At 32.5% G+C, this 20442-nt stretch overlaps 3 protein-coding genes across 3 annotated transcripts; 2 read left to right on the top strand and 1 right to left on the bottom strand.

The window, feature by feature from the left end:
* Window positions 1-4741: 4741 nt before the first annotated feature.
* LOC113515118 (translation machinery-associated protein 16 homolog) lies at window positions 4742-5365 on the bottom strand. The gene has a single exon (XM_026899266.3). It carries the CDS (start codon window positions 5258-5260, stop codon window positions 4772-4774), a length of 489 nt encoding a protein of 162 aa, XP_026755067.2. The 5' UTR covers window positions 5261-5365; the 3' UTR covers window positions 4742-4771.
* Window positions 5366-5664: 299 nt separating this feature from the next.
* Window positions 5665-9486, top strand: LOC113515079 (RNA polymerase II-associated protein 1). The gene is given in 2 exon segments (XM_026899215.3): window positions 5665-9055; window positions 9058-9486. Coding segments are annotated over 2 exon segments (3654 nt in total). The 5' UTR covers window positions 5665-5802; the 3' UTR covers window positions 9459-9486.
* Window positions 9487-11060: 1574 nt separating this feature from the next.
* Window positions 11061-19643, top strand: LOC116412871 (uncharacterized). Its single transcript, XM_052901725.1, has 2 exons — window positions 11061-12214; window positions 12364-19643. The coding sequence occupies exons 1-2, from the start codon at window positions 11228-11230 to the stop codon at window positions 14674-14676; spliced, it is 3300 nt and encodes a 1099-aa protein (XP_052757685.1). The 5' UTR covers window positions 11061-11227; the 3' UTR covers window positions 14677-19643.
* Window positions 19644-20442: the final 799 nt, after the last annotated feature.

Below are 20442 nucleotides of genomic sequence, written 5' to 3'. Positions count from 1 at the left end.
CCTCCACGTGGACCCCTGGAAACCATCGTACTGAATTTCAGATGTATTTATCACGACGATCTAACTGACCTACCTTTTCCTCCTCACCTATCATCCCTCACTAGAGCTCCGCCAGCGTATACCGTTAGCGCATGCGGGGTTACCATTCCATTATCATCCATTAAAAAAACTAGGCCTCAAGAAAGTCAAACAGGGTTACCATGGGTATTGCAGTGTATTATGTGACATTCATGGTGCTGTATATGTCTATAGGCGATAGTTATCGCTTCCCATCAGCAGTGGCGTAACTATACCATTTGGGGCCTGTGGCAAATTCTTTTTAATGGGGCCCTATCAGTAAAAAAAAAACTAAAATAAAATACTCAGATACAATGTTAAAAAAAAAAATTCTGAGCTCTCGACCTCTTGAGCCGGGACCCTTTTGGGTCGGGGGCCCGTGGCATTTTGCCAGCCCTGCCACCCTATTGTTACGCCACTGCCCATCAGGTAACCTAACGGCTTATTTGCCATTCAAAGTTGCATATAAAAAAAGTTATATAAAAAAAACTTCGAGGTCCGTAACTCGATATTTGCATTAAAACATATATTTTTTAAGTTTTTTATTGGGATAGCGTTTAAGTATCGCGCCCCATAACTACTAATCCTTAGAATACAACAATATAAACCTCCCACATCCGAGATTACTTAGAAATGTTCATTTTACAAATTACTAATTCAATTGAAACCCGGAACACTGCATTCACGGCCCACTACGGTAGGCGTCACGACCTTGTAACGTTACGTAGGTTTGGACTTTTATTTTTACAATGAATCTCGAATTATCTGGTTTTAAAAATTAATAACCATGTATGTTCTACCGTATGTATGTCGTCGTACATGTATGTCGACTGTTCGTATACGAATTCTCAAATACTTCGGCCATATTATCCGGAATGAAGATTGTATGGAACGTCTAATTGTCCAAGGAGCGGTACAAGGCAAACGTTCTCGGGGCAAATCACCAAAGCGATGGACTGACCTCATCAAAACGGCCACACAGCAGTCTATTGTGGAATGCTCTCGCTCGGCGGCGAACAGAAGTAGATGGAGACATATTGCGAGGACCTCAACCGCGAAGGAAAGCCTCATCGACGATCCAGTGTCATTGTGAAAACCAATTTACCATATAGTATTCTATTATCTATGGTTCTACTACGCGACAAGATACATTGAACTTAATATATAAATACACTATACAGAAGCCATAACTTCCTTAATCCAATCTTAAAGTTTATTTTTAATCGAGATTCCAACTTGGAACGTGATTTACTCGAAATATGCATTAGCACAGGTCATGGCGGTCATTGGCTACTACAAAATTGATTGAGCATTAAACGTTCAACTGTAGGTCAACAGCTATTAAACCAATTCGAGGAATTTACTATTATTGTACAGCAGATACAATGACGTAATAATCACTGTTAGGTACAAGAAACACTCGAATGGTACTGATTCATGGGTCAATAGAGCTGTTAACGGTGGTACGTTGTGACTTTGTATCTTGTTTTGATTTCACGGAACATTAATTTATTTCCAAATGCAAATGACTTCATAGAAATCACGAGTGTAATATTTTTATGCAAATTGAAGTGACGGATGGATAGCTCACCGTAATGGATAGTGGTAAGTTATACATAAAGAAATAAACACCATTTTTTTTTATACAACTTAGAATGGCAAACAAGACGGCCCACCTGATGGAAAATGGTAACTGTCGCCTATAGACATGAGCAGTACCGTGGACATAACAGAGTATACTGTTTCGCCCATGATACCCCCCATGCGTTGCCATTCCTGAGGACTCTGGTGTTATTACTCTGTACCCTGTAAATTTACTGCCATATCCCACCCTTCAAACCGAAACGCAGCCATGTAAACACAACTGCTTCACGGTTGAAACACGAATGGGACAGAGGTGCCCAAGCAATCGATTTTTGTACAAAGTCTCCCTCTGGTGTGTCATTGTATATTATCGTATCACACTCTTTAAACCTGAAACACAACCATTTTTATTAGTCTAGTTTAACACTGTGGTTTGAAATATGAAAGGAAATATTTCTTTTGGTTTAAACAGACATGTAACATAATAAAGGCCATGTGACAAAACTTCTTGGTATCTGTTTAATTGCCTTAAAATATATATATATATATATATATATATATATATATATATATATATATATATATATATATATATATATATATATATATATATATATATTCAGTAAAACAATAACAACAATAAGTTTATAACAATGTTAGTAAAGGCGAACTTATCTCTAAAAGAGATTTCTTTCAGTCAACCTAACGCAGTGGCATAGGAAGTAGTGAGTGGGCAGTAGTAGTGCAAGACAGAAATTGTAGGCATGCAAATTTAATGTATTAATTAAATAAGGCTATAATACTAATGTTTGTGATTATTAAGATTAAAGAAAAAAAACATATTCAAATCAAACCAATAAATTTGTGTAAGTACATATTTAATATCGTCAAACAAAATTAATAATTACTCAAATTATTAATTTAATTAATTTATTTATTATTTATTTACTTTAATGCACAGTAAAATGCTATGCACATTTGGCGGACTTAACACCGGAGGGTGTTCTCTACCAGTCGACCATTGGGCGAACAGAGAAATACGTAAGCGGTGTATTTTTTAATAAAGAAAAAAAAATTACATTCTACATGTCAGTTTATAAATTTTCATAATTAGCCTCGTAAATAGTACACTGTAGTCAACCATGAGGTCACTCTGTACAGAATAACAGCACTGTATCAGTAGGTAAATAAAGTGAATCCAATTTATACCTATAATAAATGCGTAACTTTGTAACGATGGATGGATGGGTGTTTGTGTGTGGTTACATCCTAACTTAGCACATAATAAACTTTATGTATTTATTAATTAATTAGCATAATGCCGAGTGCTAGTCATTTTGGTAAGTAATTGCTACAGATTTTTTTTTTATGTAAATGCATTTGATGTTTTTCTATACGCCCGTCTGATGGCTGTTGTCAATGGAAATACTGCCTGCCGATAGCAGAACAAGAAACAACGGCGACCCTAAGTTGGTCTCCGAAAATGGCGAGATGTTTAAACTACAGAAATAATGGCACGTAGTATTTCTTTCACGTTTTTTTTTTTTTGATGGGTGAAAATGGTATGGTAACACCGCCTGCGCTAACGGGATACGCTGGCGGAGCACCAGTGAAGGGTGATAGATGAGAATGAAAACAGGCCAGTTAGCCCATCATGATGAATTCATCAGGAATTAACCATGATAGTTTCCAGGGAGAACCGCGAGGAGGTCGACCTGGTTGGTTATATTGCTAGCAATAGGATTCTCAGTCTCCATTACTAACAATCCCTTTCCCCCCTCCTTTTGCGTATTTGTTATCATTCGTTTGTTTATAATATTTACGTCCCGTGAGAAACTAGTGGTCACTGTAGCTCCTTGTTTTGGAGCTCAGGGGATTCCTTGAGTAACCATGAAATTACCAATTGTGCTTATCGTAGTGATTGTGATATATAAAATTGTAATATTTAAATAGAAAGTAAATGTTAATAAATTAATTCTTTAAAGACTCTTGTCTCTTGTATCTAATATGGTAAATGTTCACCTATGGATGCCTGCAACCTTGGAAGTATGTTACACTACGTCTACGCCTGCAATACTAAGAGCGTCACGTGTGCGTTGCCGATCCTGAAGAAACCTTAATATAGCCTGTATATTTATTGACAATAAAACTTTCCTACCTTCTTCTTAATTATTGATTTTTTTTTAATGGATGAATATGGAAGGATAACCTCGCCTACGCTATCGGTATAAACTATCGGCGCACCAGTAAGGGATGGGTGATAGATGACGATGAAAACAGGTCAGTTAGCCCATTGTGACGAATTCGACTTGAATTAACCATGATGATTTCCAGGAGGAAATGCATAGAGGTCGACCTGGTAGGGGGTATTGCTGGCATTGGGTCAGCTAGACTCCATTCCTAACAATTCCTCAACCCGGTTGGGCATATTGCTAGCAATAGGGCCTTTAGTCTCCATTGTGAACAATCCCTTCTTCCTTAACTACTGATAAGCTAGTATAGGCGTGCTATGTAAGAGTGTGCTATGCCCACTCATATTTGTTGGGTGCCCATCGCAGAATGCGGGTAAAGCTTTCAGCTGTGCAACAAGCCTTTTTAAGTGGTCAGTCTCCTCCTGGGAACTTGTTAAATATGCCAATGGTATGTTCCTTATGGTACATTTTAGATGACAAGATAATGGTCTACCTGATGGAGTGTTAACCGTGATCTACAGATTTGAACAACACCATGGAAGACAAAATCAAGTGTAATGTATTGATACCATTCATACATTGCCATTATTAGAGAACTAAGTGGTACATTTACAATATCACTAATATTATGAGTGTAAAAGTGTTTGTTTGTTACTTCTTATCAATTTAAGAGCTTAACTGATATATATGTAATATGGTATACAGGTACCATATGTGAGATCATAAGATACTGTTTATTACAGTCACAGATTAAAGGGAGTTTGAAATCAATATGTTATATATAATTATCTGAAAAGTTACTAATACTTTTTTTTGTAAAAATTTTATTTTTGATATTTCATATTTTTGAAACAGGCATATGCACCATCTGCTTGAACTGATAAAAATAATAGAAATAAAACAATATATTTTCAAACATAATTTATTAACTACTTCTACTATATTAAATGCTTTCTAGCAATTCTTTTAAGTTTAAAGTGTTGTAAAAACCGGAGTTCTCCATTCCATGACTTTAAAACTTGCATTTGGTGTTGGTCCATAAGGTCTGGCATCTCTAGACCACATGTTTCGAACTCCTCGTGTTCCCTTTTCTTCGTTATATTGATTATATCCTCCCGGCTGGCATGTTGGCGATTTTTTCTCTGACCTACAGAATTTTTTAATGCAATTTGCTCTAATTCCTCATCAAATCTACTTAGATATGTTTCTATCAATTGCAATGTCTGTTCTTTATTTAAAACAGCGCATTCTTCGGGTAATCTCTCTTTAAACCACATAATTTTTTCACCAATAAGGTTTTGTTTAATGTGCGTTCCTATTTTACTCTGATCCCTTTTTTCACATCTCTTCATTTTCTTTGATAGCGACATAGTTTTTCTGCTGTTGGGATGTTTTAATTTCTCCATATTTTTCTTTAAATTGGGCATTTTAATAATAATAAATATTCTAAATTTATTTAATAAAATATAATTCAATCACGTGTTTTTGTTTATGCTTTTGACATTTATTTGACAAATGACTACCAACATTTGTGTTACCTACATACTTAATATATTAGATGTTGCCATTACCGACTCCAAACTCTATATGTATATTCTTTGTTTTGTAAATGGGCACAATCAAATTTAATGACGTGTTGTATTAATTGTCACTTGAAGGACAGAAATGGAACTAGCTTCTTAATCTTAATTGCAATTAGAAAAAAATATATATCAATTTGTTATCTATATTTTATTTTAAAAAAACCGTCTACGGAATAATTTACAAAAAAATTATTACTCTATCAACCGAATGGAGAATTGTCACTTGACGATAACTGTCACAGATCAAATGTCATTGTCACTGATATTTAGATTAGGTTATATTTTTTATTTTCCATTGTTTTTTGATATTCTAATCTGAATATTCCTATTTAATTATTATAAACACTCACCTGAGTGCACAAGGTCTCTTGTTGTATACAATTACAATGTTTAAACGCCCCTGCCCCGGTGAAGATGAGGACGATATTCTTAAAATGCAAGAAGAGTTTCTTCGGGAGAAAAATAAAAACCAAAATTTGCAACCAGCAGCTCAAGTTGTTAACCTTCGCCGGACTGAATTGAAGAGACCCAGCACAAGTGATACAGGAATCCGTAAACAATCTAAGTATGCACAATCCAAAGGCCTTAAAAATTACACTCAAAAACACGAAAGTGGAGGTGCCTTAATTGGTGATATTTTAGAGAAAAATATGAGAGAGTCGGAACGTAATGAACCTGTAGATGAAGACGATAAGGTCTATTTTCCAAAACTCCAACCGTCAATACTGGGAGATATTGTGGAGAAGAATGTTGGTGAATGTATAGATTATGATTTTAAACTGATGCCAGCTCAAGGTTTCCCAGTTGTTACAAAACGAATTAGTAATGTAAATGATGAAAGTAACACCAATTTATTTCCTAATACTATAGAGGTAAGTTCATGTCAAAATATGGATATTGATGAATCATCAAGCTTTAGTTTGACAACTAACCAGTCAACAAATTTAATAAAGAATTTTCCAACAAAGAGTTACATTTTATCTTCTGCTGATGCTGATGATATACATAATGAAAATATAAAAACTCTTACAAATTTATCTGAAAAGGAAATTTTGGATGAACAACAAAAGTTGCTATCTAGTTTAGACCCTAAATTAATTCAGTTTTTAAAGTCGAAACGAGAACATGCTCTGAATAATCAATATGATAATAAACAAGTTACTCATACTCCACTTGTCAAAAACACAATTGGTGATGAAAAAATGGATACAAATGAATCATCTAATGATTTGACTATAGACCAGACCGATTCACTTTGGGAAAATGATATCCTGTCACATCCTGATGTCAATAAGTGGTTACATTTTGATTCTCTTGAGAAAGACAAATTAGAATGGATAAAAGGCATTAATGAAAGTAAAAAAGTAAAACCTGATGAGCCTTATGAAGCTAGATTTGATTTTAAGGGTTATTTGTTACCATATATAATGGAGTATACAGAAAAAACAAAAACACTTTTTCACCATGGAGAAGAACCACACCGACCTGGATATTCCTTATTGGAGCTTTTTGAACTATCTCGATCGACTGTGACACAACAACGAGTGATGGCTTTAAACACAATTGCAGGAATACTTGAATATTACATGGCTGGCACATACAAAGATATCATAGACATACCATTGAGTAAAATATTTTTTATCATAAGGTTTTCTATTGATGAAAATAAAACTATAATTCTGGAACCTGCCTTGAAAGCTATGAGGAATCTGCTTTATAACAGAATTGATGAGGCAAGCCTTGATGCATTATTAGGTTTTAAGGAAGGTACCTGTCAACCTTGTTTAGAGAATGATAAATCAGAAATTGAAGAATTGGAATCAAAAGAGTCTGAGCTCAATGATTTTCATTTAGCTGAAATAGATATTATTGCTGCTGCCGTGAGAAGTGATATAATTCAAAGATTATTTTATATATTAGATACAGTTAGGCCTAGCTTTAACTGTGTTCAATACTGCTTACAAATACTTATAAGATTGATTAGAGATTCAGATGAAATTGCTATGAAAATTGTACAAACTGATCATCTAATGAGAACAGTAATCCAGAATTTTATTCCAGTGTCAAGTCTCAGTTTTGCATTTTCACCACATATTGCTTATAATGGAAAACCAATTTTGGTTGGGCTAAAATTTCTAAGAATTCTCTCATTACAATCTAGAGATATAGGTGAAATATTAGTAAATAAATATGCAATATTTAAACCACTTTCTGTATATATAAGTTCAGGAGTTGATGGTACTTATGGATTACGTGTTCAAATAGAGGCAATCTGTATAATATCAAATTTGTTACAGTTTAATCTTGTAAATGAAGAGGCCATGTCTTTATCACCTGTAATTGTTACTTTATTGTATAAACATGTAAAAGGGACAGACATATTTGTTAAATCTTCAGTGGTGTCAGCAACACATGCGGCAATTGTGCTTCAGTTTGTAAATAAACTTTTAAATTGCAACACCATCAATTTAAAAACATTCAAAGAACAAGTATATCCATTGCTCAAAGAGGGTGTCCAAAAATGGATTGCACAGCTGTCATATTCTGATTGCTACACTTGTGGACATCTACGTCTTCTTTGTTCAGTTCTAGATTGCTGCTTAACTATATTAATATATGAAAGAGTACCATTAAAATTTCTTTGTGACTCCTTAAAAAAATTGGTCTCATCAAGGGGATTTAAGGAGATAGTAAAAAATGTTGTCGCATGTTCAAATTTATTATCTGGCATAGACAACAAAGATTTGCATTTAATCAAGAATTTGAAATCCCTTGGAACATCAGTTATTGATTCTGCCCAAAAAGTATTGCCTGTGTTAAATGTTGTATCACCAATACCTTTCTTAGTGGCACTGTTAAATTTATTACGTGTAATGGAAGATAAAGAACTTTCTATGAGTATAGTTCAACAATTTTCTATTTATTTAAAAGAAATTGAGAAAAAAACTCCAAGTCTGTGTGATAACTGGTTTAGTAGATTTGAAATAGATTTACTTTTTAGTCTTATAAAAATAGCAGTTCTTAATGATACCAATCTAAATGAGGACTTGCTTTATGCTGTATCAAATAAACTCTGTTATATTTTGAGAGTAGATAAAAAATATGAACTTGAATTTCTTTTTAATGCTGTTGTGTTCAACAAAAAATGGTTTACAGCCGAAAGGCTTTTTAATCTGATGTCAATATCAAATACAGATAGTTGCACTAAAGTTTTAACAAATATTATGAATATAAAAAGTTGTTACCGAAAAGTAATTAACATAAATCATAGGGCCATTGGACCTAATATCGTATTTCGTAAATGGCAGGAGCCAATACTTCCCAGAGATTGGATTTACCTGCCCATACTGATGTTGTATGCTAAAAGTCAGGATGCTGAGAATAAATCAGAACCTACAGAAGTGCATCCATATAGTAAATCAGTGTCAAAAGAACTTGACCAGAAAGATACAATCGTAAGCAGTAGCTTAGGGTGGATTTTATTAAACGAACTTTGCTATTCGGATCTTTTGAACGATATCGATGTGACCGATCGCTTCTGTCGCATCATGTGCGTCTTCCTTTGTGATAATTCTATATTTTTGGATGCAGGTATAAAAGATTTATTACATAAGTGCACTCAAATACTGTTCAAGAAAAAGCGGAATTCAACTTTGATAAGCCACTTGTTGGCTTGAATAATTTTCAAGATTTCTATACGCAGTTCTTGGAGCAGTTTCAGTCTGTTAGTTATGGAGATCACACATTTGCTGCATGTGTTCTGGTACCCATAGCACAGAGGCATAATGTCAAGTGGCGTAAGCTCCTGTGGTCAGAATATGCTGGTTGCTTGAGGGCTCTAGACTGTCCTGAAGATTTACTATGTTATGAAATGAACGATTACCTATATCCAGATGAGACTGACGAATCTCTCATTAGATCCTATCTCCAAGCATTATCCAGCAATCTATTGCGGCCAGATACCATAGCGTATAGAATAGCTCGCCATCATGTCGAAAGCTTTAAAAAGCGCTCTAAAAATGTAACCAATAGTGATAAATAGTATTTATCAAATAAACCATATTAATTAACCATTTTTTTTCCTCTAATTTATTAGAATTATGATCGAATCCCAGCTTATTTTTTATTACGTCGAAAGGCGACAAACTTGCGTGCATTTTATCTGATGCTAAGTGATAGGCTGCGGCCTATGGACACAAAGAATACTAGGGGAGTCACCTATGCATATTAAACTCCATGATATGCCTATATAATGCTATCAAATTTTACCGAAACAGCGACGGACGCCATCAATAAATAAACCTCAAATATGACCCTTTTCATGGGGTACACTGTTCCCCTTTCTTCCATTTATAAGATGAATAGTATATTTTGTCCATCAAAATAGAACACAAGGGAATGCAAATCCGCGGTGAAGACAGAGTAAATTTTATCCCACATTATGGCATGATACTCTTAACTCCACCTGCGTATCCATAGACGCTGGCAGGGTATTAGTTAGAGATGATAGGTGAGGACGAAAGCAGCTCCGTAAGTACATCGTGACGAATTCCACATGAAATAACAACAGGTTTTCAGTGGAAACCGCATAGAGATTTACCAGATATCGTATATTGCTAGTAATGGGGCTGTTACATCTTGCTGCTAACAATCCTTTTCTTCCCCCATATTGGAATATTAGTACCTCTATGGTGCATTGTCAGGTATGTTGCTCTCCGTAGATAAATGAGTACTTTATTTATCTATTCGATTCTCTGATATTTCTAAATTAGTTAACTCGTGTATTTTGTATTTTGGATTATGTCTCATATGAGTTCGTTATATGTATTTTCCTTTTCAACCGACTTAAAAAAAAGAAGGTTCCCAATTCGGTTGTGTTTCTTTTATTTTTTCATGATTGTTACCTCATAACCATCAGTAACAATCATGGTTTTTTGTCAAAAATGGTAAACCGATTTGAGTTTTCTTTTATCTGAAAGGATATACTTATGGATTAGTCCCATGTAAATTTTATCAAAATCGGCTTACTAGTTTTTAAAATAACTGGTTGCGCTACAATTGTAGTAATTTTTTTAGCAGGTTAATTATAAAGGATATAGGTACTTATAGATTAGTCTCATAAATTTTATCAAAATCGGTCCAGTAGTTTTTAAATCAACATATCTGGTGGCATTACAACTGAAGTCGGTTTTCTAACAATTTCATTATTATAATTTAATAGTAAATAAATAATTGTCTTCGCTAAATTTTTAATGTACCTACTTGGCTATCTCGAATTTATTGTTCACTACAACGGAAAATCGATAAATCGTCATAGTCGTAGAATAGTGACGGATCTTTATATGTAATCTTTGTCAGATCCGTCAGTATTCTACGACTATGAAGAAATGATGATCTCGTCAGAGATTATAGTCGTGATTATATTTTTTATAATATATCCATATATTTATCAATCGAAAAATAATGAATCCAGGTTAATTACGCTAACTCCAGATAAATACTACATGTACATATAAGTAGCTCAGGCATCGCTACATACATTATTATATTATTATTCCAATAATGATGTTACATAAATAAATTACTGCCGGTCTTATTTATTCTTATGGTAATACTTTACGTGTATGTCGAATGCGTCTCAGCGCATCGTTTCTGAACTAAAAAAAATCAATAATCCGTAACGCGCAGCAGTGTTTCACTATTTTTGCGATTGTGTATTATTTTTGTGTGCAATGTGTGTTATCAAGATATAATAGTAAGAAAAAGTGTAAACATTTATTTAGAGACAAGGATGAAGGTGAGGTGGACAGAATGCCACACGTTAAACTGAAAAAAAGAGTTCATAATGCACCTGTGAAATTGGATTTTGATTACATACGAGAAAAACTACTCCAATATACCGAGATACCGTTCGAAAATAGAACGCGAAAAAGTACACGGAAACAAAAGCCAAAAACGAAACACACTCAAAATAATCAAGAACTCAAGAATAAAAAGAATCTTGCTCGTTCTAATCTACGAGTGATTCAGCATGCCACATATAAAACGTCAAACAATGAGGAGTCTGAAAAGGGCCACGACAAGGTGTACTATCCAAAAATAATTCCATCCATCTTAGGAAAAATTATTGAAAAAAAATATAATGAACCCGTGCATTTAGATGATAAACAAATGCCACCAGAAGGTTTTCCAGTGGCAAGCAGACGGGATGAAACTGAACAATCAGTAAATGATACAGAAAGCTTTGACAAGTTTGATTCGATACCTTTCAATGCGTTGTCTAAAGAGGAGATTTATGAAGAACAGCTGAAACTCGTTTCCAAGCCCAATGATGATTTTACAGTGGCTGAGCAAGAAACAGTTACGGATGAATCAATCCCTCTTATATCAGACCACGATGAGAATAAGTCTGATCCAATCAATTCTCAATCTGATAAAATCAAAATTAATAACGACGAGTCATTTTGGGATAATGATATTTTCACTAATATTGATGTCAATAACTGGATGCATTTTGATACTATTGAAACGGATAAATTGGAATGGATGAAGAATATCGAAGAAAACAAAACTGTACAACCAGACGAACCTTACGTAGCGAGGTTCAATTTTAAAGGTTATTTACTGCCATATACAATGCCTTGTACAGAAGAGACTAGAACTTTATTTCACCATGGTGAGGAATCGCATCGCCCTGGATATTCCCTTTCGGAGCTATTTGTGTTGAGCCAATCGGAGTTTCCACAACAAAAGGCTATGGCGTTAAATACAATTGCCGGAATATTAGATTATTACTCGGTAGGTACATATAAAGATATACTTGATCTTCCTATAAGTCAAATATTCTTTCACCTTCGATTTGCAATAGATGATAACAGACCTTTGATTTTGGAACCAGCGTTAAAAGCTTTGAGAAATCTATTATGTAATAAAGTAGATGAAGCTAGTTTAGATGTATTGCTAGGAACTGTAGAAGGCATGTTACAACCACATTTAGGGTTAAGATATCCACAATCAGTTTTAGAACCAGAACTCAGCAGTTCCGAAAAAAAGATTTTTATATCGCCGAAGTAGATATATTTACTGTCCTTATAAAAAGTGATATAATTAAAAGGTTCTATTATATTTTGGAAACAGTCAGGCCTAGTAGTAACTGTGTTCAGTATTGCTTACAAATCATAACAAGGCTGGCTAGGCAAAATATGTCTCTAGTCGATAAAATCATAGAATCTGAACATCTAATGAAAACAATAATAAAAAATTTCATGCCTACAACCAGTCTTAAGTCTCCGTATAAGACACAACATGTTTATGGCAAACCATTTCTACCAGCCGTGAAATTAATAAGAGTTCTTACTATACAATCAAAAGAAAATAGCGAAATCTTGGTTGAGAAATATGAAATTATAAAGCCAGCTTCAGAATATATTAGCTCAAATGTAAATGATAATTATGGATTACGAGTTCAAATTGAATCGTACAGTATATTGACCAATCTGTTACATGTTGGTGTTGGACTCGGAACTATTACGTCATTAGCCCCTATTATAATCGGATCATTCCATAATCATGTAAAACGCACAGACGTGATAGGCAATTCTTCAGTTTTATTAGCTACACACGCAAGTTGTGTTATTCAGTCGGTAAATAAATTAGTAAATTGTAACACAGTCAATTTTAATAAATTTAAACATCAAGTTGTTCCAATGGTAAAAGAGGGACTAAAGAAATGGATTGCACAATTATTACATGCTGATACGTATACTGCTGCAATGTTACGCCCGATTAGTTCAGCTTTATATTTTTGTAAATGCATTATGCTAACAATGAAGGCCCCGTTGAAATTCCTCGGTATTCCTTTAAAAGAATTATCATCTTGCAAAATATACAAAGAAATAGCAAGTAAACTTGTGCCATGCTCGAATTTATTATCTGGTTTACAACCTAAAGACTTTCACACGGCCAAAAATTTAAAAACTCTTTGTACAACAGTCATAGATTCACCAGATAAAGTATTACCTTTACTACGCAAAGATTCACCGTTTACGTTTTTCTCGGGTATATTTAGCGTATTGTGTTTATTGGAGGAAAACGATTTAGTGAGTGTGGTTGTTGCTAAAATGGCACCTTATTTTAAACGTTTGTATACCTTAAAAGAACCAAGTCTATGTAGCAATTGGACCACAAGAATAGAAATATTTTTCCTTTTTAATTTTGTGATAACTGCATTTTTCAAAGAAACCAAATTAAATCAAGAATGGCTTTTTACCATATCGCATAAACTTTGTTACGTTTTAAGGAAAGATGAGTGGTCTAAGCTTGAATTTCTTTTTAGCTATATAATTTTTAGCAAAAAATTTATGACTCCTGAAAATGTTTTCGATTTTATGTCAATAACAGGAGTAGGAAATCCAAATAAAACTCTGAATTATTTTGCAGAAATTAAATTACGATACAAGGAATCATACAATTTTTATATAAAATTTATTAAATGTAAGGATTTATATTGGGAACAGCCTATTATTCCTAAAGAGTGGTTATACTTGCCAATTTCGAGTTTGTACGAGATGAAACATAGTTTAAATACTGGCGTGGATAAAGTAGAAACAATTGATGAATCTAAAATACCATCCTTTGTCGAATGCAATTTAAGATGGATCTTGTTTATTGAAAAGTGTTATCCACAACTAACGCGTAACGTAGATGTGACAGAGAGGTTTCTGAGACTAATGTCTATTTTCTTACTTGGCAAGTCAATATTTGCGAAATCCGTAATCAGAGATTTGCTGAGAAAATGTATAACTTTAATGTTTAAAAGGACAAATGATTTTAATTTTGAGAAAAAGTTTATGGGTGTTTATAATTTTGAGGATTTTTATAGAGAAATCTTAAAGCAGTTTCAGGCGGCCGGTACGGATGATCCCACATTCGTTGCGTGCGTCATGGTGCCCGTGGCTCAGGTGCATAACGTAAAGTGGCGCAGAATGCTGTGGTCGGAATTTTCCTCTTGCTTAAAGTCTATCAAATGTCCATCAGAATTGTTGCACTATAACGACAATGACTATATGTTCCCCCTGGAAACGGACGAATCTCTCCTTAACATATACACCCGGGCGATTACCACTTTTTCCTTAAAATCTTCCACATTAACGTATACAATAGCTCACCACCATATCAAGTCGTCGTTAAAAAAGACCTCTAAAACAAAAGCTAAAAAGGGAAATACAGCTATTCAGAATGAAAGCACGGACGCACCTTAAAAATAAATTATTATAATTCTATGTAGGCAGGTACTTTTAGTACCAACCTGTAATATTTAACAGAACAAAATTGTCTATCCAATCGGTTGGTGAGGCAATATTGTAATGGCTCTTAAAAATAAGATTCCAGGGTATTGTTACTTATTTTTGATATGACTATATGAGAATTTGCCGCTCAATTAACACTCATATAAACTATTAATAATACTTAGATAGTTTAAATATAAGATTTAGGTAAATCTGTTTTAGAATGACTGGAACTACGTACGCAGGAATCAACCATGTCTTATGGAAATCCTGAGATAACTGGCAACGTATGTTGCGTTCGGAAATCGATTTGTATCACTGTGAGAGTGATTTTGTCTTTATTATCAACTATAATACGAATATATTACTAGTATATAATATTAGATGGATAGGTACTTGAATGTGGTTCATTAAAATTAAATTTAAATAATAACTTTTACGAGTTAAAGATTAGAGATAGTGAAATAAAATGGTCTCAAACATATGTTTACATCAAGGGACCGATTTTGGGCTGATCACGTCTGTGAATGGAAATAGAGTGAGTGTCGGCAGATGAGAACGGAAATTTCAATTTTTTTTTGTTACATAACAATTTAACGATAACTCTTATTAGTAACAGTGAGGCTGTTAATTCCCGTTATTGAAAAATCCTCTATTCCCATAATCGAAATGTAAGCAATGTATAAAAAATGTACAGTAAAGTCACTTACCCTTAATCAGATAGAGGAAGCCGTAAATGATGATTTCGCATCTAAGATCAGATAGAAAGAGGCTGATGATGAAATTAAAATAAATATATAATATCATATATTGGGAGTTGTAATGTAAAATATATACAGAAAGATCTTCAACGCTGTTTAACTTGGTGGTACTAGCATGATGACCCCGCAAAGATCTATTAAGATTTACCAGAGGGAGACTTTGTACAAAAATCGTTTGCTTGGGTACCTCTGTCTTATTCGTGTTTCAACCGTAAAGCAGTTGTTTGCTTTCGTTTTGAAGGGTGGGATATGGCAGTGAATTTACAGGGTACAGAGGAATAACACCTGAGTTCTCAAGAATGACAACGCATGAGGGGTATTATGAGCGAAACAGTATACTCTGTTATGTCCATGGTACTGCTCATGTCTATAGGCGACTGTTACCCCTTTTTCATCAGGTGGGCCGTCAGCTTGTTTGCCATTCTAAGTTGCATAAAAAAAATCTTTTTTGTCGATGAAAGGCCTCTATGTCGATGTACGGCGGACGCCCCATAAATGTAAGCCCCAATATCTAAACATTAGTTATGGCTATACCTAGTTAATATGATAGTTATTTTAACTTAAAACGTTAGGTAGGTAATTTTATAATTTTATTTATTTATTTGCATGCCACGAGCTAAACAATTATTTTTACTTTACAAATATATTTAGGTAGATTAGTATATAAGACGTGACGCCTCGAATTGTGGATTAAAGTCAACTGAGACTATATTTTACCTTCATTTACTTTGCATATCTTACGAAACAGTGCATCTTATTTAAACTTAATCGTGTTATGAAACAAATTGGAAGATTCCATAATAACTATTTGTAGATGTGTCTCTAAAATTAATTAAATTAAGCCAATAAAATACAAACTAATGAAATTAAATTCTTTTTAAATGCAGTTTTTTCAGAGTACAATTTGAATAATTGTATATTTAAATTTAACTTATTTATTTTAGAATCAATTTAATAATTTTAGAATTTTAGAGATAAATTTATAAAATGAGAATTTATGATTGAAGTAAATCGCGTTAACTTTTTAGATATCTTACTGAACTACACTGATTACTTGTTTAGTGTTATTTTGTTTAGTTCTGCTGTCATTGTAGAACTTCTGTTAATAACAATAGTAGTCAATCTTCGAGTGTTGCCAGTCGCACACATATTAATGGTAGCAGAATTAAACAAGATAACTCTAATTAAATAACCAGTTTTAATTTTCGGTATACTGAACAACTTTTATACAACTATATAATCAAATTCACTTCATTGCTTCCTTTTAATTTCTTCCTTTGAATACATAGCTTTTGTATTGTTATTTATAGAGAAAATATGTAAGTAGATAGTTTTATAAATACCTAAGTGAATACTAAATTATATTATACTAATATAGGTTATATACTATAAATTTTAATAATTTTTTTATATCGTGTCCTTAAAACTAGGGTTTCCGATTTTATATAAATTAACGAAACTCGATCTTTCTGACCTCCTTTTTACATTTTTTAGACAGATATTTTTGAGACATAAATTTAAAGATTGACGGATGAACAGCTCAAGATACTGATCCCATTCTATATTTTATCATTCCTTGTTTATATGTATATAGAATGGGAGAAAAAAAGAAAACTTTTGTAAAAAGATGCCATCTGACATTTCTTGATTGGAATCGATTGAAATTATTGATACTATGATATCTTGATGGCCATTGCAGTGTAGTGGCAACACTGATTGTTTCGCGCAATCCAATTTTTGATACTATTTACTAATTTATTATTTTTCTTTAATAAGCTCCGGTCTTGTTGTCTCAGGTTGTGTCTCCAGATATCCCTTGTCTGGTTACTCGTCGTACAGGGTATCTTAGTTTCACTTAAACATTATGAAGTGTTCGTTTTGTCGCAGCGATTGTAGCTTTCGCGTCGATACCAGACTCGATTATTGGTCAAATATAAAGTATAAAAAATCACGATACGTAATTATCTGAATCAGGATAAAATGTTATACTGAAAATAGAGCGTAATTTACTTATATAGGTAATCTGTATCATTTCTTGATGGGAACAATAAAAAGTTTTTCATTTATTTATATCTAACGATCATATGATATTTGTAGTCAAACCATAGACTAACCCACTAAAAACTAAAATCTTCTAATACATTGTTTTGTCACCTTCTTTTAAATTAGATTCTTTTTAATTATTAATTATTTTAAAACAGTTCAGTAGAGCTAAAACAATTTTATAGGACGTATTTATGAATAAGGGGGTTAGTATAACGTCTTTTAAGAGTTAAACCTAAGCCTAATATATTCTTTAAAATTTTATAAAAAAAAATTAGTTTAATATGATACAGTTTTTTATTTTACTTTTCTTAGTACGCAAAGATTTTTTGTTCTTAGATGGTATATATTCCATTTTGCATTTGTCTTACGAAATGGTAACTATTTTTTTTTTTTCAATTATAATTAGAGTTATGTTATAGTGTCACATTTGTATAGGGGTTTTAAATCTTGTTTTTTTTTTTTATTTTTATTCTGCCATAAGCATATTTATTAATGATATATGTATTATGATCATGTCTGGTATGATGTTATTTAGCTTCAGTCGCAGCGTATATGTTGTTTGTTCCTTGTTAGCGCATTAAGAACGATTCTGTAATGTATTTCTCTAAAATTAGAGATACATACATAGAGTCGTTACTGTTTAAAAGTATAATTAGATCGATTTTAAAGTAATTCAATATTTTGTGTGTTAGAATGTGTTCATAATATAAATATATACACGTATCTGATTTTCTTTAATGTGTTCTTATTAAAGATATTGTAAATATATAAGTGTTTCTAAAGTTATTTGAATGTTTGTTACTTAATTACTTTAAATGGCTGAAGGGGTTTCAAATTAAATGGTGTCCTGACTCGTCCTAAATACACAAGAATAGTTTTTATTCTAATGTATGCGGACAAAACCACAGTTAGAATTACATTTCAGAATCGGCTATATTAATTTTAGTCTAAACATTATTATATTTATATCTGTGTACTGTCTGAATATTACGCGTCTTAAAAATGTAAATAATACTTAATATCATTGTTTCAAAGAGGACGTCCATTGATTATGTATTTTTTTTTAATGAGATTGGTAACCTGTTAGTGAAAACGTTTGTATCATTATTGGTGTATATTATTTATTTTTATAATTATATTGATAGATTTTCCACTATCTAACACAAATTTTGCACTGATATTGGTGTAATTTTTTTTATAATTATGTTGATAGAATTTCCTTTGTCTAACACAAATGTTGCACTATTATTGGTGTAAGTGTTCCTTTTTTAAATTATATTGACAAATTTTCTTTATCTAATGTTTATCAAAAAAAAAAGGTAAAGATTTCTTCATTAGAGATCATATCATAGCCGCTCCCCCTATTTAATTAATGGACGCTCCCAAACAAAAACAAGACCTAACCACACGAATTAACAAGGACTTTAAATATACTTATTTACATGTAGTAATGGATACATTTATAGATTGTGGATGAGTGATGTGGCTAGTTTAAATATTAAATAATATAGATACTTAAGTGTATGTGTTCGTTAAATGATTGTAAGTGAATGGTAACTTGTATGGAACAGTGGCATTTATACATTTGTTTGTCAAATGTTAATTTTATTGTTGTACTTGTTTATGTTAGCGATCTACTTCTTGATTACTCTGTTATAGTCGAGATCAGCACATAGACATAAAAAAAAAACTTTTACCTTTTTTTGTAGAATTTTAAAACGGCTCTGAAATTTAGCTGTATGGTTCTCATAGTGTGATTTATTTTTTTAAGCAGATCTATTAAAATATACCTGTCGTTTTTACGAATTGTTGAAAAATATGCCAAATATACTCATTTTAGGTTATAGTAATGAATCTAAAACACCCATACTTATTGTTTATAATATAATATTATTTCAAATATCTAAACTGGTAACACTGTAACAGAACTCGATTTATCGCATTATAATAATAAATAAGTCTATCCGTCCCAATCAAAGTACAAAACAAGGAGTATACATAATCATTTCTGGATATTTATTGTATCTGTCTACATACAATAGACACATAATACTGTACTTACTATTTAGGTTATAGCTATTTTAAGAATGTTAAATGTGAATACAAGTTAATAAATGTCAACAGTTCACTGAATTACTTTTTTTTATTACCAACCTTAGATCACGTATGTAGTGTAGGTATACATATAATAAAACTGTAGAGGTCGAATGTTTGTACATAGAAAAACACACTAAAAACCGAGTTAGAGGGATGTTAGAAGTGAAATAGAAAACATACAGATTTTTTCAAATTGTTTTTTTCCCTGTCTGTTTGTCTATTTGTACGAGCTAATCTCCGAAACTGTTGGATCGATTTAAATTAAATTTTGCATGGTGATATCTTACATCCCCGGTCAACATTTTAGATAATTTTAATCACGGAAAATTAAAGTTTTCGTGGAATAATTTAAAACTGTAGTAACTTATAAAGATTAGATCACAACTTACTTAAAAGTCATTTCAACCTAAAGCAAAGAGTGAGAACGACACGTCATTTGTTAATTTTGATCCAGTACTCCCAATATACAGTGACGCTCATCCTTCACGCTTTGCTTTTCTAAGGACTATGGTATTAACCTTCATACCGAAATTTATCTTATATGGCAAGCTTAAAATGCAAGGCTATAAGATATCATTTGATTTAAATTGGGAAGTTATCTCAAAGGAATTTAAAATATATTGACTACTTAATTGAATAAGATAGATAAGTAATTGTATCTAGATAGTAAAAAAAAAACAAAAATAAACAAAAAAAATACATAAAGTCACAGTACATATACATTAAGATTATTTTATGAACTTACGTCAATTTTGTTTCTATTCATTGTCTATATTGAAAATGTTAGCGAATGAACGCGTCAATAATTTTGGCGGGAAATTAGCCACCAGCCATT

This window comes from Galleria mellonella, unplaced genomic scaffold (assembly GCF_026898425.1).
Source record: "Galleria mellonella isolate WM207_F2 unplaced genomic scaffold, CSIRO_AGI_GalMel_v1 utg789, whole genome shotgun sequence".
Taxonomy (NCBI): domain Eukaryota; kingdom Metazoa; phylum Arthropoda; class Insecta; order Lepidoptera; family Pyralidae; genus Galleria; species Galleria mellonella.
Note: the sequence above shows the minus strand (reverse complement) of the source record. Positions and strands in the feature narration are given on the sequence as shown.

Coding starts and splice junctions, on each gene's coding strand:
- LOC113515118 (XM_026899266.3), bottom strand. CDS start 5,260: ATGCCCAATTTAAAGAAAAATATGGAGAAATTAAAACATCCCAACAGC.
- LOC116412871 (XM_052901725.1), top strand. CDS start 11,228: ATGCCACACGTTAAACTGAAAAAAAGAGTTCATAATGCACCTGTGAAA. Junction 12,215..12,363: donor GAATATTAGATTATTACTCG/GTAGGTACATAT, acceptor AGATGAAGCTAG/TTTAGATGTATTGCTAGGAA.